Source organism: Mytilus trossulus, chromosome 9 (genome assembly GCF_036588685.1).
Source record: "Mytilus trossulus isolate FHL-02 chromosome 9, PNRI_Mtr1.1.1.hap1, whole genome shotgun sequence".
Taxonomy (NCBI): domain Eukaryota; kingdom Metazoa; phylum Mollusca; class Bivalvia; order Mytilida; family Mytilidae; genus Mytilus; species Mytilus trossulus.
Window position 1 is genome coordinate 51,933,309 of NC_086381.1, and position 27,832 is coordinate 51,961,140.

The 27,832-nt window shown below is 31.9% G+C and overlaps 1 protein-coding gene across 1 annotated transcript in view; it reads right to left on the reverse strand.

The window, feature by feature from the left end:
* Window positions 1-283: 283 nt before the first annotated feature.
* The window catches only part of LOC134684744 (uncharacterized), a 118,676-nt gene continuing 91,127 nt past the window's right edge, over window positions 284-27,832 (reverse strand). The window contains exons 8-9 of the mRNA XM_063544051.1: window positions 1,474-1,761; window positions 284-624 (exon numbers count right to left, since the gene is read on the reverse strand). Of these exons, the coding sequence (XP_063400121.1) occupies window positions 284-624; window positions 1,474-1,761 (629 nt within the window). The remainder of the gene's footprint in view (window positions 625-1,473; window positions 1,762-27,832) is intronic.

Below are 27,832 nucleotides of genomic sequence, written 5' to 3' on the forward strand. Positions count from 1 at the left end.
AACGCACGATTGTGCTTTTTATTAGGGAAAAATTGTTGGTGAAGACGTTTTTGGTTCCTATGATAATAGTTGAATTAAAACAGTTTATTTCAAGAAAAAATCATACTGTCAAATTTCTCTGGAACAACAACTTATGCATCTATATACAAATGGTGCTAAAAAAAAGGGAAAATAGTCAAATAAGGGTTTACGTGTATTCTGCTGCATAAACGTATTTTCAAATAGTAAGGTAATGCTTCCTTTAGATTATATACATATATATATATATATGTATAAAAATCAGCTATGTCTTAATTTTTTCCCTACCCGTTTGTTTATGTTGTTCGTCCAAAACAATACTTTCTGATAAATCTTTTCTAAAAACAAGAGACTGATATATAAATTTATAAGTCTTGTTCAAGTCTTCTCTTTCCAACGACTTAATGTGAAGTCTGTGTCCATTATCGTCTCTTGTTTCCGAAAACCTATCATCGATGTTAATTTGTTCGTCTTTGGTCGAGCTGAAACGTTTGAAAATCCAGGTACCATTGATAGGCCTACCTCCAGATAAAACGGATGTATTAGCAAACAAATTGGCACCTTCGTGCAATATCAATGGGCCCTCAATCATTAAACTGTATGCTTCTGTAATTAAAATATTAAATAAACACACCATTTGCACGTTTTATAAATAAACAAACTTATTTATTCAACTTGTCTTTTCATTTCTTATTACGAAAAAGAAATTAAAAATTATGATCTAGTCGTTACGTTCAACATCATATAAGGCAACAGTATACTGATAATTTTCTACCTTTATGTGGATTCTCAGTTTCCATGGTAAGAAAAATCACTAGACGAATGAGACATTTGGTATTAAACAGTAAACTGTCTTTAATTTCCATTGTTATTTGGATTTTTTTATAAACTATCATGACAAATGCAAATATTAATGGCGCTATAATCTTAAAAATGGTTCTTTTTATCTTCTTCTTAAACTTACTCCATTGTAGCAGCATTTTAAGCAGTTTTTGACATGACATTCATATATGAAAACACAGACGCATTAATTGTATGCAGCGTCATGACATCTTTTGGTGTTATAATAAAAGAAGGGCAAAAGATACCATAGGGAAGTAAAACTCATAGATCGAAAAAATCAAACTGATAACGCCATGGCTAACAAAGAAAAGACAAACAGACAAATAATAGGACACAACATAGAAAACTAAAGACTACGCGACTCGAACCCAACCTAAAACTGAGGGTAATTTGTGAAGTTGGTCACACCTTTTTTTGAGGAAATAAGTACAGTTGATAAGATCGAACACCGTCATAACTAATGTGATTTTTGTGTTGTCATTTAATGATTACTCGCAGTTATTCATTACAAGTTATCTTTTTTAAATACACTTCTATTGTGAAAAATAAAATACAACAAACGTTCATATCTGTTATTGTTCACATTAAATTCAGAAGTAAGTCAATACTCACCATTGCGTAGAACATTCTCGAAGTGATAAAATCCACAATGACATGTGTATGAAATATTTAAATCTCTTTCTGTCAAATTCTTTATAGTTAGAGTATAGTGTCCTTTCTGTTTACGGTCTAGTGAATATTTTGAAAGGTCACTAACAGTACTATCAAATGTTATAAAACCGGTTTCTTTTTGTGGTCCACCGTCCCACTGAAAAGTTCCAGTGCACTTTTTGCCAGTCGCTGTGCAAACCAGCTGGATGTCATTCCCCAAAATTAGAGGTGATAAAATCTGCCAAAATACTTAAGAAACAAAATCATTTTGAGATTAAAAAGGTTGAAAAAGTCATATATATATGTAATATATATATTAAAAGTTGTTTATGGCACAAAATCTCACAAGCATTTGACAAAATCCAAAGCAAAGGAATTTCTTTTTTTTTATCTTCTTTTTACTAAAAGTTACGACTAGTTCTATACTATGATTGTTCAGCTCAGATCGTCGGATTTTTTTTTCTCGCTTAGATAAACTTGTCTGGTCATGCTATCTTATAAACAATGTTTTTAGTAAAGGGATATAATCATACTTCAAATTATGTTTTAAACAACTGATTATAGATTCTTTGTAGTTCATGTTGTTCTACAAAATTTAAACAGATTATCTATAACACTTGTGTTAACATATTGAAAACTCGGATAAATATAAATGTTTAATGTAATACATAGACTTATACTAACCTGAACATGAATCTTTTTCTGCATTTAAATTTGAAACTATGAAAACAGTAAACACGACAAACGATGTTCTTGTTAGCTTTTGCAATGTCGTCAAACAACCTATAGGTATGAAATTATTCAATTACCTATTATGAACATCAAATGGAGGTTGATTTAGCATTTGATTTAATAGTTAGATCGAAAGAATGCTTTTGCAGATGGATGTTGCCCTCAAGAACTTGTGATCTATTTGTAGTAAAATTATCATTCTTTTATCGTAAACCGGACTTTATAAAGACCAAAAGATGCACTCGTTATCAGGCATATCCACAACAACACAATGATATAAGAAAAGCTTAGTTATATTCAGTGTCAACGAATTTGTTTTAAATATAACATTAAATATTAACGTACGATCTATCTTTTACAAAATTTTTAAATGAAATCATTAATCAGCCCTTATAATGAAAATCAACATGTGTAATACTGATCGCATTTAAATATAGAATTAAATACAGCTTTTCGGTCTTGACCAATACAAAAAAGGCTCTTTTCGTCAATGGAATAACACAACATGTTCAAGCTCTGGACATATTTAATGAAAACATGAAGACAACAGTAGTTTATCAATGTTCAAATCTCGTAAAATTACAAGGAAAAGATCAAATGAGTGTGACAAACAGAGGTATTATAGATACAATGAATAAGCGTTGATTCTTGAAAAAGAAACCATAAGGACAATTGTTTATTTTTCATGAATCAACGCTTATTCATTGAATCTATTGCTTACAATTTTGTGTTTATGTCTTTTCATAATTGAAGCCTTTTCTGAATGAACAGATATTGTGATTGAGTAAAACTTATCCTGTGATCATGTTCAACGATACATTGATAAATAAAAGTTCGCAACTAATTCGTTAAAAATACAAATATAACATAAGACGTCTGTCTTTAAATAGTTATGGATCTGATTATTATTCGTAATTTACTAAATGAGACATATTTGAACTTATTTTAAAGTATATAAGTATGTTAATGTAATTACTAGCAAGAAACACATTTCTAGACACATCACAATTCACTCGAATGGTTATTTGCGAATAAACATTTATAAAGACATGTAGTAAAACAACGAAATCATTATAAATCGATTAAACATAAATGGTAAAATTTATGTTTTTTCCTCAAAAATGAAATAATAGGAAAAACCAACATTTATGACAATAATATCTAAAATAAAATACAAAATAAGAAAAATGATAACTAAAGAATATGGACAAGATAGAGAATATAGACATTCAAACCTTAACCGACAAGTCTCTATTTCTAACTTGACTCTATTATGAGCCTCACGGCTACTAACTTATACAATTGTCTTTTATGTATATACTAAGGTATAAACCATGTGTGTCTGTTGTACCGATGTGTATCATATGTTCGTTTATATATATGCGGTGTATACGTTATCATTTTGTGCAAATTATAATTTGTATAAAGAAATTGTACACATTATAATTTGTATTTTGACTTTATACAAAAAGGGCTTGTACAAATTATGATTTATACAAAGTTTGACCAAAATTAACTTATAACTTGTATAATAATTAAAATTACTGATTTTGCTATAAAAAAGCATTGATGCACATTATAGCATGTATATTCAATATCCTCAATACATGTTAACCTAATTTACAAAAATCTTAAACACCCAGATGGAGACAGGAAATGTTAATAATACATGCATGCCAGTTAATTTTGATAATAAAATAGAAATTGCCTCAAATGACATTCTGATAGGTTAATAAAAATTGGCTCTAGTGACAATTTTGATATTATAATAAAAATTGGCCCCAATGGCAATTTTGATAGTATGATAGAAATTGGCCACAGTGACATACCTTATGTGAAATAATTCAATCTGGAGAACTTTGGTATTGCATTGGATGGAACAGCTGTAGTAATTTTAACAAGGTATATGTCGAAAATCATATTTAAGTTGGGTATATAATTTTTTTTTATATAATGTGTATAATTTTTTATAACAAAACCCATACTATAAATTGTTGTACAAGTTGTAAGTGCATTTTTGTACATTTAGTACAAATTACAATTCGTACATAGACAAAATATAAATTATAATTTGTAAAATTTTATTTGTATAAATTATAATTTGTACAAAATGATAACTTGTACATAACAAATTTAAAAATAGACATGTAAAGTGCAAACCATTGGTAGCCGAGAGGCTTCGTCGTTGTGTTTCAAGATTTCTAGGAGGACTTTGATTCTAAGTGAAGGCAAATACACATTCCAAAAGTTGAAGATAAGTGTTTGATTTAATTCCTTGAGTAAACAGAAATCATTTAATTAGCCAATTGAAACTTAATAAAATTAGGCATACAAAGGAAACACTTGAATATAATTTGATGAGTTCATTTCAACGATAGATGTAGGAAGCGTTGATTCTAAAAAAAAGAATCGACTGTAAATGAATAGGCATGAAATCACGGTAATGGTTTAAACAATGAGAATCGCATTAGCTCCAACAAAACCGGTGTGTATAGCAAATAGAATATTACCAAATTAGAAGGTGGTAGATATAAGAAGATGTGATGTAACTGCCAATGAGACAACTCTCCATCCAAGTCACAATTTGTAAAAGTAAACCATTATAGGTCAAAATACGGTATTGGCTTACATCGAACAGCAAGTTATAAGTGACTCAAAATATCTAGTGCAAAAAAATTCAAACGGGAAAACCAACGGTCTAATCATCTTTTAAAAACTGGTCACGAGAAACACGTATGAACCCCATCAACAAACGACAACTATTGAAAATCAATTCGTGGCTTCAATACAGCGGGTTTAAATATTTTCATTTATACAAACCTTCACCCTTATCTGAAACAATAGTGTAACATAACAACTTAGAAAGACAGACTATAGATAAAAGGTCTGCTACATATTTTGAATTTTCCCTCGATATTAACGCAGATGGACGGTCTAAAACTAGAATCTATGACAAAAAAAATTATTCAAACTTTTCAAGTTGTTATCTTCTCATTTCTCTTTTCCATCGTATGGCATTTACATATCTCAATTAAAAGAGTGCGGAAAGATACCAGAGTGACAGTCGAACTCATAAATCGAAAATAAACTGACAACGCTATGGCTAAAAATGAAAAAGACAAACAGACAAACAATAGTATACATGACACAACATAGAAAACTACAGAATAAGAAACCCAAATCCCACCAAAAACAAAGGGTGACCTCAGGTGCTCCGGAAGGTTAATTGGATCCTGTTCCACATGTGCCACCCGTCGTATTGCTTATGTGATGATAAATCCGGTAAATAGTCTCATTCGGTAGGTCACATTCATGAAATGGAGGGGATTTTAGTTACAACGTAAGGAACATATCCGATATCATTTGTGAAACGGTTATTCCATAACGGTCAACCAACTCGTGATGGCGTCCGTAAAATTTAGAAAATCGTCATGCATTAGCATGTTTTCACTGCAAGAACTTCATTAACAGGGTGTGTGTTCCTAACAAAAGAACTGTTATGAAAGAATTTATCATATCGGCACTAAACAAGTGTTAGTTATACAGTCAACATAAAGACTTGCATTTGTTGACCGAAACAATAAAAAGCGAATAGTTTTCACGATCTTAGATTTTTGGATATGAAAGTAGCCGATACAGTAACATTTCTCGATTGAAATATTTAAACTTTGACATTTCGGGACATTTTATAACTGACTATGTGGTATTTGTTTTGCTCATTATTGAATGTTGTATTTTTTTTCTAACATAAACAGGAAAACTAACTTTAATTACAAAAATATCCAATTACAAAATTTCTATAGTTCCGTTGTATGCGTAATCTTTTTTTTAATGTAATGATACTTAAACTTTACTATTGAAAAGAAAGGCGTGAATAGATTAAAAAAATATACCTATTGAAAAATACATTATAATGATGTACGAGTTCTGCAATACCATGTTTACTATTGTTGAAAGTTTACCATTTTACTTATTATAATCTTTGACACTCTTCAAATAGTGTATTCCACTCTGACTTTTTATCTAAAAAGAAGAAAGTTTAAAAATTGCACAAAGAGTTTTACCTCTAGTGATATTTCGATTTTATTGAGCCACTAGAGTGTGAACGGAATTATATTTCCAAGTTTGATAGAAGAGGACGTCTTAAATTCAAATATGAAAAAGTATTTCTAATATATGAATACTTAACATGGATTTTAGACATTAGTCTAATATATATCAATATACCTTTTTATTTTGTCGAAATGTATTAAATTTGTTAAATAGCTTTATTAAAATCTTTTCAATGGACCGAGGCTTAGCCCATAAAGATAAAAATGCTACACAATGACTGATCCAGTGATATTTATTTAGTCATACATCTTTTTGGTTAGTCGCTCCTCGTATAATTTTGTCAACAGCCTGTGACAAAATGTGCTGGCTATACTCTTCCCAGCAAAATTAAATGTAAAATTGCCATGCTTAGATCAAATATATCAAGTTCAACATGTTTATGGCCCAACAGTGGCATTATAGATAATTCTGTTTGTTCCTTAATGGCTTAATGTCCATATCATAATGGCTTCATTTATCGATAAAAGTAACATTATTTTCAATAGATCGAAGAATTTCTATAGTTAAAGCTCTTGAGTTGCCAGAAAAAGCCACAGTCATACTAGACCACGATTGCACCGCGCCCATCGCGATCATAAATAAATTCAGATCGTGGTGAGGTCGCGATATCAACGGCATGAAAATGTAACTTTTTCACGATGATACAACGTCCTCATGACGCTTCTAAAACGATCCCACTACGAGTTTACCACGTTCTCATTACGCTTTTCTGCGACCTCACTACGATTATCATGATCTTACTAAGTTCATCACGTTCTCACTACGACCATACCACAAATTATCCGATTGCAACACGATTTTACCACGCTATTATTGATATTTTAGCACGTTCTTAACACAATTATACTACGTTCATACCGCGACATTAGTACGCTCTCAGCAATAACGTCAACATCGTGTAGCATGTAAATACTGTGTCATTCCTTCTATTATTCATTATTCATACTAAATTAAATGTTCAACGAATGACAAATTGTACAAAATGTATTTAGGCTTGTATGTAGACTTTGGCAAAGCCACGAACTTGGTCGCTTTGGTCGCGATGAGAACGCGATGGTCGTAGTGAGGCTGTAGTAACGTCGCTGTGTTGTAACGTCGCTGCATACTAGAATCGTGCTTTCACTACGCTCTCGCTACGATGGTTCAGCGACCTTTGCAACCTTATCACGGCCTTACTGTGCAATCACTACGCTTCTATTACGACCTGATTTCGACAAGACTGTACCACGATTGTTTTGAACATGTTCAAAGTTTGCCACGCTCGTCACTATCTTGAATGCGTCATTACGAATGTTTTACCAATTTATTTAGATCTACACGGTCGGTCTACGATCGTCAAAATTTGCAACTTTCACAAATCGTTCTGCGTTCGAGGTCAAGTGTGACTGCGGTTAATGGCACTGATCATAGCTCCTCCATTTGTTTTTATGGTGTCATTTTGAAATTAAAAATTATATGTGTTTATTACCTCCTTGTCTTTTAAGTTACAGGACCGAAAAAAATCTTAGTTCTATGAAATACGTACGTTGATGGAATCTGGGAATAAATAAGATGACTGGAAATTGAAAAACGCACGGATAGACTTTAAATCCTTGAAATACATGTAAACTTGCTATAAAAGTTTACCTATTCAGTAATCTAATTAAATCTATGAACATTGATTTTATTGGTATAAATTGGTTTAAATATTGATTTTGTTACCAGTTAATTAAAACATACTTAATTTTACACACACATGTACTTTCACGGTATTGAACACTTATATATTAGTTACTATTTATATCCTAGCAAACTTACCAAATAACGGAAGAGTGCAAATCTCTCTAAAATATGAGCACTGATTTAAAAGATAGTCTATGCTTTCCTTCTTCTATGGTTATTCTTTTGGTCTCTTAAAACATAAGAACAACCAGAAGGTCAAAATATACCAGAAGGACAGTCGAACTCATAGATCTAAAATAAACTGACAACACCATGGCAAAAAATTAAAAAGGCAAACAGACAAATAATAGTATAAAAGACACAACATAGAAAACCAAAAACTGAGCAGCACGAACCCCACCAAAAACTGGTGGTGATCTCATCCAGAACTTGGAAATACATGATTAACCGGCACGACTTCCTTTGCCTCATTTTTAGACTTATACCTCAAATTTGACTTCAGCGGTCATCTCAGTACGTATTTGGCACAACGTTTCGGAATTTTGGATCATCAATGCTTTTCAACTTTTTACTTGTTTGGCTTTATAAATATTTTGATATGAGCGTCACTGATGAGTCTTATGTAGACGAAATGCGCGTCTGACGTACTAAATTATAATCATAGTACCTTTGATAACTATTTTTAAATCAAATGAGTTGCAATCAATTTATTGTACATAATTCCATCACGGTTTTAATGCACATAATACCAACATACAACCATTCTAAATGTCAAGAGTATCAGGCCATTATTAAGGTGTTACAGCTACCAAGTTATCTGCTAGCTTAAAACCCTGCCCCTAATCATGTATATTAAATAATTGGTATTGGCTCATGTGCAGTAAACCTGATTGATATGTTTTATTTCATATTTTCAATGATCTAATAAAACCTCCTCAAGTTTTGTTATGGTTCTACTCAAATGGGCAAATCTTCTAGAAACAGCAAGTGATTAAAATCCTATGTCATATCAATAAGTTTACTCTAATATTTTGTCCAGTAAAGATAGACTTCTGAAATAATTTAAAGAAAATCGACGGAGGGGACATGATCCTTTTTATTACAATAAGATGTAAAAAGTGAAATAATAAAAATACTGAACGCAGAGAAAATTAAAAAGGCAATCAAATTGCAAAAGCAAAAGCTCAACAGATCGAATGAATGTATAACATCAATTGCAATCCTGACTTGGTACACTCATGTTGTATGTAAAAACAGAGTTAAATCAACAAACAATTATTCGCCAAGTTTGCAGTGTAAATAGTTATCAAAGGTACCAGGATTATGATTTAGTACGCCAGACGCGCGTTTCGTCTACTTAAGACTCATCAGTGACGCTCATATCAAAATATTTATAAAACCAAACAAGTACAAAGTTGAAGAGCATTGAGGATCCAAAATTCCGAAAAATTTGTGCCAAATACGGTTAAGGTAAAAGCATTTGTTTTTCGTGTAGGTGGCTAGTCTTGAAATGCAGGACATCTTGTGACGAAATTTTGTTTAATAGATCACTAATTGACACAGAAATATGTCAATACATAAATAGTTATAATTTACGTACTAAGGCATTTATCATGAATATTTTGAATAGATGATGGTTTTGTTTTTCACGAAATAATAATGTTAATGTTATTTACTAGCTGGAAATCATTGCTATATCTTTAAATCAAAATAATCATGTTAAAGTAAAACACTATGATAGATGTTTACATCAAAAGTAAACATAAAAAATATTTGAACAGGTAAACATCTACATCAATGAGATAATATAATTCCTAAAATAATTATTCAAAGTCATCATATAAATAACAAAAAAGTGTTTGCTTCATGCCTCCGCCTTTTATAATTAGTATATAAAACAGACAAAAGTTCAAATGAGATTATTTTAATTACATTCGTCCGTATATATCTTACACGAACATGCGAGAAAATATTGTAAACACACGGACACAATTGTTTTCCCTGTGTATTATAGAATGAGGACACATTTTCACAATATACAGCTCGCGTAGGATATTGGAGTTTAAACTTCCGGTATAAAAATTAAGATATTTATACGACAAAACACATGGAAAAACTAGTTAGTTTTGTATGTCTAATATTACTGTGAATTTATGAATATTCAAGGAATACCAATGTTCGTGTATTTTGTTGTTGCAGATGATTCATAAAAACATTATCAAACTTATTATAAATTTTCAACAGCCTTTTATGTGTAGTCTTTCTCATAACCACGAAAACAATTATCAACCAAAATATAAGTGTTTCTTCATTTCACGAAAGTTGTTTACAACGAATATAAATTAATCAACATTCCAGTGTAACATTTGAAAGCCCCGTTCCACCTAGAAATTTAAAACCAGTACATTCATCAACGCCAGATAATTCCAAAAAGCATAAATCAAAAGAGCAAAACACCTTACGGATGCTAAATGTAAACTTTCAGTCCATTAAAACCAAACAAGGCCTATTGCACAACTTGCTAGGCGGTACAAAACCTGATATCTTCTTTGGAACAGAAACTTGGCTATGCAACCAAATCTTTCCTCCTGGTTACAATATCTATAGAAATGACCGAAACTTAAATGGTGGAGGGGTCCTTATAGCATTTAGGGACAATCTCATCAACTCACCTGTTCCAGAATTAAACACTGATTGCGAAATAGTATGGTGTAAACAAGAACTTGTTGATCACAAAGCTATCTACCTGACATCATACTTATTACAATCCTAAAACATCTAGCGAGGAGGATATATGCAATTCGATCGTAGAAAAGACAAAGCTACCAGTATAAAATAACTTATTTATTATAGCAGCAGGAGATTTCAACTAACCTCGCTGGTACTGGAAAACAAAACAGCTGAAGCCTTACACCCAACATGTCAATATACATCATAAAATCACCGATATACTAGACGATTATGGCCAAGCACAACAAGTTGAAGAACCAACAAGAGGATCAAACATCTTAGACCTCATACTTACAAACTACCCTGAAAGTTGTTGGAGAACTAAGTTTTCGCCAGGGATATCTGATCATGACATCGCCTAAACATAGGTCAATAAGATACCAGCAAAAATCAACTAAAAAAAAAGAGAGATCCCACCCTTCAAGAAGGCAAAATGGGAAAATGAAAAAAATGACCTTAAAAGTTAACAAGCAAATATTACTTCATTAATTCTTAAAAATGTCAACGCTGAGGTCTTATTAGAAATGCTCTGTAAAACAACTGACGATAGCTTAAAAAGAAATATTCCACACAAAACAGCTAAAAAAATTTGTGCATGGATAACAACAAATATCCATAGACTTATAAGGAAGAAAGACAGAACATATAAAAGGAAAATAAATCAAATAACACAAATACCAACTCTCTAATTACAAAGAACTGAAACGTGAGATACAGACACAAATACGCAAGTCAAACTGGGGATATATTAAGGACATACGATAAACAGTAACAGGGGAGATAATGACGTTGCTAACGTAAATTGGTTTTTTTTTGCGACTTCAAACTATAACTTCTTTATCATTCAAACTTCTTTTCGTGAAAATGAGTTCATGGACCCCTCTATTTTAGAATGCCTATTGGTTTGATTTCGTGGGAAGATTACGTGTGCCAATTTTTATGAATACGTAAATAGTGGAATTTTTTTTTTAAATTTGATTAATGTACAGCAAAAAAATGAAGTTTTTTTCTTCATTCGTGAACATTTTATAACAATTAGTTATTTGATAAAACGAATGCACAAATTTTAATGACATTTATATATAACAGAGCTTACAAATAATTTAAACAGCTTGTGTTTATCTTTTAAAACAAAAAAAAAAGTATTTCTGTCGGAAGGAAAATTACGTCCACAAATCCGATTTTTGAGCAATTATTTAAAATTTAGACCTCATTTTACTCAAAAAGGTATAATGAAGGTATGTATTTTTGTACTACATATTTGATTTATTCAGGCCAAAAATAGCCTACATGCAAATTTTCAATATTGGATCGAAACTGTATGGTATGCCCTTAAAGACATAATCACTCCAGGTAGTGAAAGTAATAAAAAAATTATGAAAATCTAACATAATAAAATTGTTCATCAGGTCAATTTCTATCTGCTGTTAAATTTTCAAATGAATCGGACAACCCGTTGTTGGGTTGCTGCCCCTAAATTGGTAATTTTCAGGAAATTTTGCTGTTTTTGGTTATTATCTTGAATACTATTATAGTTAGAGATAACCTGTAAACAGCAATAATGTTCAGAAAAGTAAGATTTACAAATAAGATAACATGACTGAAATGGTCAATTGACCCCTAAGGAGTTATTGTCCTTTATAGTCAATTTTTTACAATTTTCATAAATTTTTACTAACATTTTCCACCAAAACTACTGGACCTAGTTTATTTTAGATAGAGATAATTGTAAGCAGCAAGAATGTTCAGTAAAGTAAGATGTACAAACACATCACCACCACCAAAACACAATTTCGTCATGAATCTATCTGCTTCTTTTGTTTAATATTCACATATACCAAGGTGAGCGACACATGCTCTTTAGAGCCTCTAGTTATATATTAAAGCTACAGGTTGACTTTATAACATAAAAAAATCACAGTACTAAAAGATAAAATATATGGGTCAAGTGAAATACCTAGTTAATGAATCATTAAAACAGAGTAGGTGTGTTCGAATAGCTATTGTTTTTACTAAAAGAACTTGACGACAGTCTTTCAAGTTAGATGATGAAAATGCATACCTTCGAAAAAATATTTTGTTGTGTGTGATAACTAAGGTTTATAGTCTTCAACCACTAACAAAAATCTAGTCTGCCCTCCCACGAAATATTTAATTAGAATCTTTTTAAATGTTTATGAATTTTCAAAAATTCTACCTGACAATCGAAAAGACAATAGTTTTAAGTTGAAACAACGCAGACATCATCATTAACTGATGCTTATTAGCTTATAGATATACATGTATTTGTCTTTTAAAATACAAATGACATATAAGGATCTTTATTGTGCTATGCGGATAAATTTATCGGTTTTCAAGGGCAAAATTGGCAGCTTCCATTTCTACGATTGTGAAAGTTAACTGGCGTAATTGGGAGATAATTTTGACGAAGTAGAATCCTGACTGTAAATCAAATGTACAGCACAATGTTTTTCATTTTTGTTTAAATTATTTTTGGACTTGTCTAGTTTGCAAGCGCACACCAAACAGTGGCAGGATAGTCAACTGTATGACGGTGGTCAATTATTGGTAGAAGTAGAAGTATCTAAAAGGACAGCATGACGGCTATCGTCACTAGATTGAAATCTTGTAAATATATTAACTCTTGTACGTTCATTGATAGGTAGGCAGATTGGCAGCCATCACTTATTTGTTTAGATTCATAATAAAGGTTCATATAGGTAAATTGTGTTGAAAAAAATCAGCAGACATAGAAACAATAACGTAAACTTTTCCAAAATGCAACTAATTATTTAAATCAATTCTTAGTGGAGTGGACAGTTATCTCATAGGCAAACATGCCATGTCTTTCTTTTTATCTTTACATGACGATCGTCTATAAATAATATTTTTTGGTTGCTTCTATATGGAACACTAAGTCGTTTTGCATAAATCTGTTAACTAAATTATAATCCTAGTACCTTTGATAACTATTAACACTACTCGGTTGATGCCACTGCGGATGGACGTTTCGTCCCCGAGGGTATCACCAGCCCAGTAGTGAATATCAATAATATGGTCATTTCTATAAATTTCCTGTTTACAAAACTTTGAATTTTTCGAAAAAGTAAGGATTTTCTTATCCCAGGCATAGATTACCTTAAATCTGTATGGCACAACTTTTTCGGATTTTTGATCCTCAATGCTCTTCAAATTTGTACATGTTTGGCTTAATAAATGTTTTGATATGAGCGTCACTGATGAGTCTTATGCAGACGAAACGCCCATCTGGCGTACTAAATTATAATCCTTGTACCTTTGATAATTATTAACATGAAATGATCTGCCCATATGTACAACATCTAGAATTGAAAAAAAAACCAAAAAAACTCACTTTTCAGAGGAGTTATTAAATGTCAAGAGTCACTAATATACCGGAAGTCCTCTCGACCTATCATATAAACGTTTTCCATAATATTCAAATCCTGAGCGAATAATACATCTATATATTTTTTTGGGTTCCTATATTCTACTCAAATCTTATCATTATTAATACAAAATTTATCGGTCTGTGGTAACGATATTTGTATAAGAGTTAGTGTCAACTTCGAACTTGCACCTTTCGGTCCTGGTTTGTCAAATTACAATCTTAATTGAAATGCAACCGTCCTCCCTCTACAATGACAAAATGGAAAACAGGAAAACACACTTTTGTTTGAACGGATTTCGACATCATTCTGAAGTAATAAGACGCAAAAGACAAAATTTTAAATTACCACAATAAGTAAAAGTTTTTTGTATAAATACATTTGTCCCTTAGAATTATGGTGATTTGACGATATTTAAAATGTGATTTCATCTTCTCAAAGGATGAAGATAACTAAAGATTAGTGAAAGGTGGTAAATGTCCAGCGAGAAATATATCATGTATATCTAGCATATGCATTTCAATAAAATGATTTAATCATAGGAAGTACCGACATGATAAAATATGTAGCCCCAATATAACAATCTACAGGAAGAATCATGATAAAAACTCGGACTTATTTTAAACTGAGTTTTAATGTGCGTATTGCTGTGCGTTTGTTTTTTTCTACATTGACTTGAGCTAATGGGGAAGGAAACAGATCTAATGTTTAACATAATTGTTACTGATCAATGAAAAGGAGATAAAGTACAACGAAAACATACCAAAGGGATATTTCTAACCATTGAGCATCTATGTGTAAAAAATATTGATTATTCAGCTGGTATACCTCCAGAAACTTCATTGAAATAGTTCGTCTTGTAATCCATGACATTTAAAGACGAGTCATTAATATCAGGAACTTTCTTACAATTTTCCAGATGGATAACTTAAGGTTTTCGAATAAACGATAGCTAAAACCTAAAACGTCAATATGATGTATATCGCTTTCAATTCAAATGTGAAAAAAAATTTCGCATATCAAATTGATTTTGACAGCACATATATTCTAAGTCATAGCGGTGACTTGAAGTGTATTCAGTATTTCTACTTATAAGTTCAGCATTGCGATATTTACACAACTAATATTTATTATTCATAGCTAGAACGAGTACAATTGAAATCCATTTAGTATTTTCATTTCCGCTGTACGCTTAAATTTTGTAAACCGCTATTGATATTTCCAACAAAACTCTTCCCTGTTTAAAGGATGTATGACGTTTCACCTATAAATCCATGTATACATTTTCATTTTCAGATTGATTATTTCCATATTTAATGACGATTAAGCACATCTTACAGTGTATGATTGATAGGTAAGTCCTTACTAAATACATCGATTCGTAAAATTTATTTTCTTTCCTCAAGTAAAGATTATGAAAAATTTGACGAAAATCCAAATTGCCACACACATCACTGGTGGAAAGCAGATAGTCGTAACATTACGGTTATCAGAAAATGAGAGGCAACTCTTGCGGTCAGTTTTTCTTTTCCGCTTGTCGTGCAGTAAAAAAGTTTATTTGAGCCAAACTGCTTATACATACTAATCGTCAGTGCGTTAATATCAATCTTATTAAAATAAATCTCCGTATTTGCTCCTCGTTGTTTATATGTCGCGCGTGGTCCATGGAATACAAAAGCACGAAATGTATCAAACCATTTTAACTACAAAATAAATGATTTTAAAAAAATGTTTTTTACATATATAACTTTTTTTTTAATTTGCATCTATAGAAAAAAGAACTTTTTTAAAACTATTAAAGGAATGACTGTAATATTTTTTTGTATATGAAGAAATTGAGGTGCACACTGAATTACGCTCGTAGCGGGTCATTGAACAGTGCGCACCAGAGTTGGGGTAATTGTAATTGTAATCGTTAATCAGCTGTAATTGATAACAATTTTTCAAGTAATCATTGTAATCATTAATCAGCCAAAAATCTGATTACATGTAATTTAATTTAATCAATTACTTTTCAAAATACCCTGTAATCCTGATTACTTTATGATTACATTCTGATTACAATGAAAAAATCTGAAACTGTGTTTATGGTCAATAAAGGAAACTTTTCATTATTCTTATTTAATTTATATTGAACATGTTTAATAAGATAGTCTGGTTTACTTTTTTTTTTTATAAAACATGACAATTGGTTTGTATACTTCAGTAAAAATAAACTGTTACAGTATATATTGAAAAGACATCAATAGCCTAAGTGAGACATATAATGCAATTATATGTTTCTGGCCTTAGTAAAAGATATTGTATGTATATTCACAATTTAAAGATGTACATACATATATATTTGATAATAACTGTTATATTCAAGTAATACTTTTCTTTAACCCTTAATTATAATCTTTTGTTAATGTTGTGATTTTTGTCATCTTTGAATTGACATGTAGAAAACCAATTAAGGTTTGTTTTTATTGCAATTACCAACTGAGTATAGCTGTAAAACAATATATATGGTAAAAGATAAATCAGACATGTGATAATTTATTCAATTAGCACAAAATTAATTAAAAGTTGGACATATATCTTGTTTAAAATAAGCAATTTTTTGTATGTATTTGGACTGGACATGTTAAACGCAATGATTTTGAGCCCTTGTATTTTGTTTACAATTTGATTAAACTGGTACAATTTCATCCATATTTTAACTCCAATAAACTGCACCTTGAAACAAATGTTAATTTAAGTCTAGAATATGTCAGAAGACAAACAGCAAATGCTTTTTATAAAGATATATTCAATTGAAGTCAAAATAATTCAGAGATTAATGATAAAGTGCAATGGGTCGTTACCAGTTACACAATGTTCATGTATGTATGAAGTGAACTTTTGAGGTTTATTAAATAGATGAAGTTTGAAGTTATCATTTTATAATATAGCAAACACAATACTTTCTAAAAAATGATAAAGTTATATATTAAACGTTGACTCATTCACATCATGCAAAATGTTTTTTTTTTTAATTCATTGTAATCAGATGTAATCATGATTACTTTGCCAATGTAATCATTAATTTAATCAGACACTTCAGAAATGATGTAATCATTAATTTAATTTAATCGTACAAATGACAAAGTAATTGTAATTTAATCAATTACATTGAAAGTAATCGGACCCATTTCTGGTGCGCACCATATATTTTATGTTATTTCGAATAGACTGACGAAATATTACAGTTATTTCTTATAATTTAATTCTAATTACCATTTAAAACCGGCGTAAATCATGAAAAAACGTTGATGACGTCATGGTCACATGACAACATTGAGTCTATGATAGGATAAACAAACGACGTCAGCAAATCAAAAGACACGTTACATCCAAACTAATTATTTGAGGATGTACTTATTAACTATTTAAAGTTGATACCGTTAGTCGATAGAGGATAAGTTAGGAAAAAATATAAGCTAAAAATATAAATGTTATGCAGGTCGTCGTCGAGACTAGACGATACCCGCGACATAGCGGGTCCGTACCTAAATTATAGAACACACGCCTTATTTTTAGTCTGGATTATTATAATTTGTATTGCCATTTGGTCAAGTCAAGCTGATTATAAGCTGAGAAGTTGTTCCCTGTTCAATGATGACGTTCAGGTATGATTATTATAATGAAGCGTGAATACACCTATTGGTAACATGCCAAATTACTTCCGTTGAAATTGGAAAACATCCTAAAGAGCAAATAACATGGAGGATTAATATCATAGCCGTGTTCTAAGCGAAACGTGCATGCAGGTCATACATTAATTTGTTGAAGGAAACAAAATTGTTTACTACTGATGGGAGGCAAATGAGGACCACCGGAGTTTATATTTCTTCGCCTTGGTTTTAATGAATATATACTGTATCCATGTGGTTGCAATGAACTTTGTTTTAGCCTCGAACATAAGTTAATGCTATTTATTCTTCACTGCTATCTGCTTAGGTTCAATGACCATTTTCCACAAAATAAAATGTCTGTACCAAGTCAGGAATATAAACGTTGTTATCCATTCGTTTGATGTGTTTGAGTTTTTGATTTTGGTTTTGACATTACGTAAAGATGTTTTGATATAATAACTCAATATGGAATAGTCATTACTTATTGAGATATTTGATGTTACATGATATGGTTTCGTATTGACTTAATATAGCTTTGTCATGAATTAATGTGGTTTTGTCATTATTCGATGTGGTTTCACCACTATTTAATTTGGTTGTGTCATTAGGTAATGTGGTTTTACCATTACTTGATGTGTTTGTGACTTGACGTAATGTTGTTGTTTCATTACATGATGTGGTTTTGTTATTTCGAAATGATGATTTGCCAATTCTTAACATCGCTTTAACTTAACATGTTTTGTACGTAATGATGTTTCAGAATTTAACGATTTTACACCAAATGATGTGTTCTGTCAGTATACGATGAGGTTCTGTCATTCTTTGAAGTGTTTATCCAATTACTTGGTGAGGTTAAACCAACTTGACCATTTCAGAAAATATGTTCTATTTTAAGACCAATTTTCATATGTCATTTGTGCATTTGTATAATGCACTTTGGATGAGTACCGCTATCCATTAATTTGAAGTTCAAATTAAAGTTCAATTAAGTTTTAGTTCAGAATCATTTGGTATGAAATAGGGGAAAGACAGACAAAATTAAGAAAAAAATACTAAGATATTTAAAGTTATTTGGATAAAATCAGAAAATCTCCGAATGCTTTTAGCATGAATGATCATTTGTGCATAAAAAAAATGTTTTTTTTAATATCACTTTCACGGGTGACTAATGATATGTTCCAGATTTTGTAACCACCATCTCGTCATCTTCGAATGTGATTTATTAAATAACACCAAAATCACAGGGTGTTTACTTTCACGAATAAAACGACGGATGCCACACGTTGAGCAGAATCTGCGTACCCATCCGAAGCACACAATTTTACCCCGATTGATTTTTTTTATTAGTTGTTGGTGGCTTTGAACTAGCTATCGGTAACTACTTCGAGTACTTTCAGATCATTACTTAGTGTCTTTAAGTTGATGGGATATACAAGTACGTGGCCATGTTCACTCTTTATGTTTGATAGATATATTTCTATTTGTATCCATCTAATGAGTTAAGATGTTTGTATAGATTAGACCGTTGGTTTTCCCGTTTGAATGGTTTTACAATAGTCTAGTAATTTTGGGGCCCTGTATAGCTTGTTGTTCGGTGTGAGCCAAGGCTCCGTGTTGAAGGCCGTACTTTAACCTATAATGGTTTACTTTTTAAATTGTTATTTGGATGGAGAGTTGTCTCATTGGCACTCACACCACATCTTCCTATATCTAAGCCCTTTTCAAGTGATTTTCATAGTTTGTTCATATGCTGTACTGTTATACCACTGTCCCCAGTTAGGGTGGGGTGGGGGATTCCGCTACCATGTTTATACCCATCGCAGTATGTATGTATGTGTATGTCCAAAATAATTCTGTGGCTGTCGTTTGTTGATGTGTTACGTATTTGTTTTTCGTTCACTTTTTGTACATAAATTAGGCCTTTAGTTTTCTCGTTAAAATAGTTTTAGATTTATTATTTCTGTGACTTTCATAGCTCACTATGTGGTATGGGCTTTGATCACTGTTGAAGGCCATATGGTGACCTATAATTTTTAATATCTGTGTCAGTTGGTCTCTTGTGGAGAATTGTTTTATTGTCAATCATACCACATCTTATTTATTCATATTATATTACCCAGTCATGCTGATCTATTGAGCATGTTGAGTGAACCCAATCAAAATTGTCTTTATGTTTTCGTCTTATGTTGTGCGGTTACACTACAGTCCGAGGTTATGTTGGGGTAAAGCGCTTAAATACATATCAGACTCCGCCGCGTGCACTTTCTTTATAATCCTGCCCCGAGTCAGGGGCCTGTAGTCCAATGGTTGTCGTTATTTTATGTGTGGTATTTGTTTTTCATAGATTGTTTTGTTCTGAATTAGACCGTTACTTTTTTCTGATTTTTGTCTGTTGTTTTTCTTTTTCATACCAAATTACTCTTGACAACAACTTGAACTTTACTTTGAACTTTTACTTAATGAAAAGCGATACTCATCCAAAGGGCATAACACAAACGACATATGAAAATCGGTCTAAAAATAGAACATATTTTCTCCGACATAATGGTCACGTGTTCTTTTTACCTCAAGTAATGCCAGTAATGAGATAACCACTTCAAAGAATGACAGACCAAATCAAATACTAAAACATATTATAGGTAATGTAAAATCGTCAAATTTCGAAACATCATACATAATGTTAAAGCCATTTAAAGAATGGACAAAACATAAACTAAAAGAACTAGCCAAGGAATTTGTTTTTGTCCCGGCTGATAGAGCTGCTAATAATATCATTATTGTTCGACGTAAATTTTATATAGAGGTTCTGCAAAAGGAAATCACAAATTCACCAACATGCCAACTGACTTCATTTTCAGAAAAACGACATCTGTAACAAATGAACAAACACAAACTTTTAGCTACTTCTTTACAAGCAGAACCAAATACTATGAAAGTCCCAACTACGTACTGGCTTCCGATGCTACACAAAAACCTTACAACTATAGATTTATTTCATCTTCAAGCCATTGTTCCACTACTAAAGTGTCTGTTTTACTGACTAGTACACTTGGTACAATAAAAAACCTGATAATAAATTGTTCAAATAAGGCCATTGAAAATAATGGAATTAATTACTTTTGGATTGTCAAAAACCCGTTCGAAGTACTTGATAAATTGCATGCATATATTGGTGATTTTGAATCTATTCAAAGTTTTGATTTGTCTACCCTATATACCACTTTGCCTCATATTTTTATTAAGAAAAAAATCACATCCCTAATTAACTGGGCATTGAAAAAGTCAGGATGCGAGAACATATGTTCAAACTCTTTTATATCATTTTTTAGAAGCAATAAACAGAAGAACTATGTCAATTGGACATGCTTTGATACGATATATGCGCTTGAATTTTTACTTGATAACATTTGTGTTCGCTTTGGAGATTCCGTATATCGTCAAGTTATTGGAATACCAATGGGGACTAACTGTGCACCACTTATTGCGGACCTGTTTTTGTATTGTTATGAGTTAAAATTTATGACTAAAATTAGCAAAGACCCATCGAAACAATATTTGATACAAAAAAAAACAATACTTTTAGATATTTGGATGATATATTGGCTCTCAAAAATGACAATTTCAGTATGTAGACTAAAAAAATTATCCTGTTGAACTTACTTGAAATAAAGCTAATACTAACAATGACCACTGCCCTTTCCTCGATCTTGATATCAATATCGTTAACGGGAACCTTAATGCAAAAATTTATGATAAAAGAGATGATTTTTCGTTTCCTATCGTTAATTATCCATTTTTAGATGGTGACGTTCCCTTTTCACCATCTTATGGTGTTTATATACCTCAACTTGTACGATCCGCTCGTTTATGTAACAACGTATTAGATTTTAGCGAAAGAAGTTTATGTATTACTGAAAAATTATTACACCAGGGTTTTCGATACAACAGACTGGTCAAAATATTTACTAAATTAATATATCACCGGTATAAGGAAATAATTCGTAAATATAACTCAACATGCAGACATCGTATACGTTCAGGTATTTCGCATCCAATTTTTTATGGTAATATTCTTTTCAAAGCACAAAGCACAAAAATGTCAGTATTCACCTAAAAAGCTTACAAAACCTTTAAACAGACTGATTAAGAAGGGATATAGTTACGATAGTGTACTGTTGTCAGGTCATTAAAGATTGCATATTTTGCTTTAATATTGATTCACTTATAGGGTCTTTGCATCGGAACTAAACACATTTATTAAAAACATAGCAGTGGTTGGCATGACACAGGTTGTGTTCTTCTCGTATATTCTATGATAGTATGATACTAAACCCCTAACAGGAGAAAGTGTGCCTGATATTCATATGAATAAGACATAATCTTTCAATCAGTTTAATTGAGGTCTGGAGCTGGCCTGTCTGTTAACTGCTAGTAGTCTGTTATTATTTATGTATTATTGTCATTTTATTTATTTTCTTTTGTTACATCTTTTAACATCGGACTCGGAAATCTCTTGAACTGAAATTTAATGTGCGTGTTGTTATGCGTTTACTTTTCTACATTTGCGAGAGGTATAAGGGGAGGGTTTAGATCTCATCAACATGTTTAACCCCGCCGCAATTTTGCGCCTGTCCTAAGTCAGGAGCCTCTGGTCTTCGTTAGTCTTGTATGATTTTTAATTTTAGTTTCTTGTGTATAATTCGGAGTTTAGTATGACGTCCATTATCACTGTACTAGTATACATATTTTTTAGGGGCCAGCTGCAGGACACCTACGGGTGCAGGAATTCTCGCTACATTGAAGACCCATTGGTGGCCTTCGGCTGTTGTTTGCTCTAAGATCGGGCTGTTGTCGCTTTGACACATTCCCCATTTTCTTTATCAATTTTATAAGAAGTAATCTGAATTCATTATAAAATTACAGATATATGACATATCATCATAAGACTTTGTATGATATCTTTCACAAACCTTAATATAGCTATATTTCCACCTTAATCATAATCCAAATGCGGAAGATGTTTTAGTAAAAAGTTGATTTGTTTTGTAAGGAAGAGTTTACTTGTCACGTGATGTTTAAACAAATTGACAAGGAGTGCATTTCTTTGTAACACAAACGATGCAAACGGCTAAGCGCGCACATGTTTTTATGGAAAGCCAACGGGGTCAACATTCTTAATTCGTAACTTGTCAATTTGTAATTCATAACTGTGTGATTTGTCAATTTGTATATTGATGTTTTGTAACTTGTCGCCATGATTCGCGATTCTTTAAATGTCGATTCGTTAAATGTCGATTTGTAAATTGTGTATTTGTATACTGATGTTTTGTAACATGTCGATGCGTAAATTGTCAATATGTATATTGATGTTTTGTAACTTGTCGATTTCTTTAAATGTCAATGTGTTAAATGTGAATGCGAGAAATGACATCGTGGTATTATGCTAACGATCATTATGACGCTCGGTTTCTTCTCCGGTGTATAAGCCTCCTGTAAGTATGTGCACCGCCATATGGAATATATACCAAAGTAATTTAAAACAGTTATGTACACTACATACATATAAAAGAAAACAAATAGATAAATACATTTGTTTGTTTTATATGGCATGTTTACCAGGGACTCGGTTTTATAAAGAGGTGACCTCAAATAAACATGTTTGTTTACTGAACTGGTCACTAAAACCTGGGATGGGGTGTGTCACTTCCTGTATTAAGGTATATATAGATGTGTCGCAGGGCTTCCTTATCAATTTCGCCGCTATATTACTGTCACTTGGCAGGAAATTTCTACTTACTGGTTAACCGAATCAAAATAAGACTAAATACATGAAATATAAGACGGTGCTTGAAAACTTATACTAATACCGTCCTGGGTCACAAATTTTGGACTAAATGTATAATGTGAGAAATGGTTTGACACCCATTATTCCTTAATATAATAACCTCAATATGAATATTTCAGAACATATTGTAATTATCTAATGATGTTTAATACAAGAAGCAAATGGAAGAACAATCTTTATTTATTTGGTTCCTGAGTAATGAAGATAAAAATGTTTTATTATATCATATTTGTACTTTGCAAAACAATCTGAATAAAAAATATTTTAAATAAGTCACTTAGTTGGTTGATGTATACTGTATATTAAAACAGTATTGAATATGCAGTATTTTGTAATAAAATCTAAAGGAGTATGAAAACTAAACGAGGACTTAAACTAGACTATCACAATTTCCAACGTAGCCAAGAAGACAAAATAACACTAGGATTTCTGATAAGAAATTTGAGATATAGTCCATCGGAATGCAAGAAAACCGCATATAGCATGTATATTTCAATGGTCAGGTCAATAATGAAATATCATATGGTCAATAGTATGAGACCAGTACACATCTACAAACATCTATATACGCTTGAATGAATACAGCGACAACCAAGAAGTTGGTTGCGTCTCAAATACGCTCACCAAACTGAAACTACAAGACATACAGACAATTAAAACGCTCAAGCCAAAGGCTAATATTTCTGTAGTTGGTGGCCGAGGGGATGGTTTCTCAGTGCTATAGAACTTTTTAAAAGTTCGTCCAAAAAAAACATTGAAATGCTGCCAAGGGACGGTTAAACAATTTTCAGTCAAGACATGTTGTGATGAAACATGCAGATCAAAAACTACACCAAGTGTTTTGAGATCTCAACGAGCAAAAAAAAAAACACAATTTTCTCACTAATTTTTCGTAAAAACAGTATTTGAATGGAACCACCTGGAAGAAACTGTAGTGCAAACACCGAGCGTTGACAGCCGTTCAGAAACTGCTGTCGTGCATCGTCAATACATAGACGGCGCTTTCTTTATCGTTGTATTAAAGACAGTACTTGTATCTACAACGTTTTCATACAGACACAGATACAGATCTAGAATGATAATGGTCGAAATATACAAGGAGGTCTCCACTCTGGATATTTTGTTAATGACCATGATCGTAAAACTATGAAACTGTTTAGTTTTTACTACACGCGTCATCTACATACAATTGAGAATGGAAATGGGGAATGAGACAACAACCCGACCATAGAGCAGACAACAGCCGAAGGCCCCCGTCAATGCAGCGATAAACTCCCGCACCCGTAGGAGTCCCTCAACAGGCCGCTAAAAAAATATGTATTTACAAGTTCAGTGAAAATGAACGTCATACTAAACTCCGAATTATGCACAATACACTAGAATAAAAATCATACAAGACAAGCCAGAGGTTCCTGACTTGGGACAGGCACAAAAAAGCGGCGGGGTTACAAAAAACAATTTTTAGATCTCAACCCTTCTAATACAACTACTTCTAACCAAAGTGACGCTCTATCCCTTTGACTTGTCAGAGAAAAAAATTCGCCATCTCGCCATTTATATGACAGAGGCAATATGCTTACATTAATTTTATTTTTTCCATGAAAATATTTGCACATAATTTTTGGTTTGGCCAAGGGGTATGTATTGGGTCCTTTTTAGAGTAAAATGGTAGCCTGGGATCCTGACTGACTGCTCGACAGAAGAGACAGGCGGAATACAACATAGTTTGTGAATTGGATATTGTGATTATACTGTTTATTTTATATGACATGCAAATTTAAAAAAAAACAGCTTTATTGATTAACATCGTGAATTATTTCGGTTAATTAACGATCCGATCGACACAATATTAGATTTGGTAAGGTTGCCGGGTTGTAATGAGGTGTGGCACCGGGTGGGTTCAAAACTGTGGACCTCGAGTTAGTAACAAATCTGTGTATTTGATGCAAACGTTTAGGGACAATGATTCCTTTTTTAAATGCTTGAAATACACATATGAATTGTCAGATGCATGACATCTTGCCAATCGAAGAGTGTAAAGAGAAGAAACAATATTTTCCCGGCCTCCTTAAAGTCTTAGATCCTTCACGTTACAAGTTGTATTTGTTGTATAACTGTTTTAATAATTTTAGAATGCATTCAACACCTCTGTCGCATCCTTATTTTGCTTAATTAACTTGCATATACTTAGTTGGAGGTATCATCCTTTTTCAGAACAGAACAAGAGATATAAAAAAGTAAGAAGAAAGTGAGAAAACAATTATAACGCTACTTCGGTATCATGGGTATGTAATTTCTTAATTACACATCAGGTAAAAAAAAAATTATGTCAGAAAGATGTAGTTTTAATTTAACAAGTATACAAAATGAAGTTGAGCTGTCGACATAGAATACATCGTGTTGCAATATACAAGTTGACAAAAAACAACTAACAACCCGATTAGATTTTTCCATAGTGTTATGATAATACATACAAATATATAATATTAGGGAACGCCATCAATGCCTTAAAAAAAAGAAAATGATGCTCGCATCAGATCAAAACACTTTTACAAGGTATGAATACTTTATTAATATGATATGACAACTTTATTAAATGATGTGCACACGTCATTATACAATTATTGCCTTCATGAAAAATGAATATCTAAAATAATTAAATAGAGAAAAGTTTATTTCAACCTTATGCATACATTTTCTTTTGGATGACCTTATGTCTTTGAATTCTATAATGCATGTGGAATAACGTCCGAGAGATTCCGTGTTCTTATACAGATATTTAGGAGTAATGAAGTATAATATAACAGTGTTTTGACATGAAACTAGACATTTGCGGAAGCTGTCACACACCCACGATTAGGATTACAATTACATTTGTACACTACAGGTAGCATCTAAATCTAGGGCTTTCATAAAGTGTAAAAATAAACAGACGATCCAAAACTATGTAACGATAGTGATGTCTTTCTGTAGTTGAACAACGATTTTTTTCTAATATATTTGTAGCAATGTGTTAACATTAATTGTTGTATACGGTGTTATCTAGGTTGAAATAGACAATAACTGTTTAGTGTCTTTAAATATCAGCTGTATTTGTACGAGGTCAGGAAACAAGGTGTATGCGAGCTTTTAGCTAGCTACTTCACCTGTTTCGAGCCGAGTACAAATACAGCTGATATTTAAAGACACTAAGCAGTTATTGTTTTTATCCTGCAATTTGTTCTGTATAATGTTTATGTTTTGAAAGACACACAAACTAACATATTTAGCATTTATTTTCGATTTGTAATCCTATGAGGGCGGCCCGCGTAGTAATATCAAAATCCCACATTATACGCTGAAGACGGGTTCGCAAAAAATGAATCTCTAATGGTAAAATTTTCACTTTCGTAAACTAATCATTGCCTTAAAAGGACTCTGTCTCGCGGGGAAAGTCTTTTGCTCCTGTTGATGATATATATATCATACATCTATCTACACCATAAATCCTTGTATTCAAATATTCGGGTTTTTGCGGTCCTGATGGTTAATCCAGAAAAGCGCTTCGAACACATGAAACTATAACGTATTGCTTACATTTTCTTTTTTTATATAGAAAACACCATTTGTTATTTTTTATCTGTAATGTGGGCTTGTTTATGTTTTTTGAGATGACCCCTTGTTTTTGTCACCCTGTAATCGTAAGTCTAGAGTGTAATCCTAGGTATAGACATAGTTTCCGCAAATGTCTAGTAGCAACATTTGCATTTGTCTGGAGTTGACAAATCATCAAAAGTCTGTAATTGTATAATATCTATCACCTTGCATACATGTAAATTATATATATTAATTATTCAAAATATATTGACGCTTTAAGAAAACTCATCGAGACCTTCCCGTCCTATCGATAGGTCTTCGCTGATTGTAGTCATAATTTAGTTTATAATAGATTGTAAAGTTTGTTAAGTTCATGATCCCATAACATGATTCACAAACAATAATTTCCTAATTATTGTTAACGTACTAAATAAATCTTCTGCATATTTAGTTTACAACACTGTTCAATGATTACATTAGGGTCCAAAAAAATTAAAACATCCAATAGATTTTCAATAAAATTGGGATTGTGTCAAAGCGACAACAACCCGACCATAGAGCAGAACAGCCGAAGGCCACCAACGGGTTTTCAATGTAGC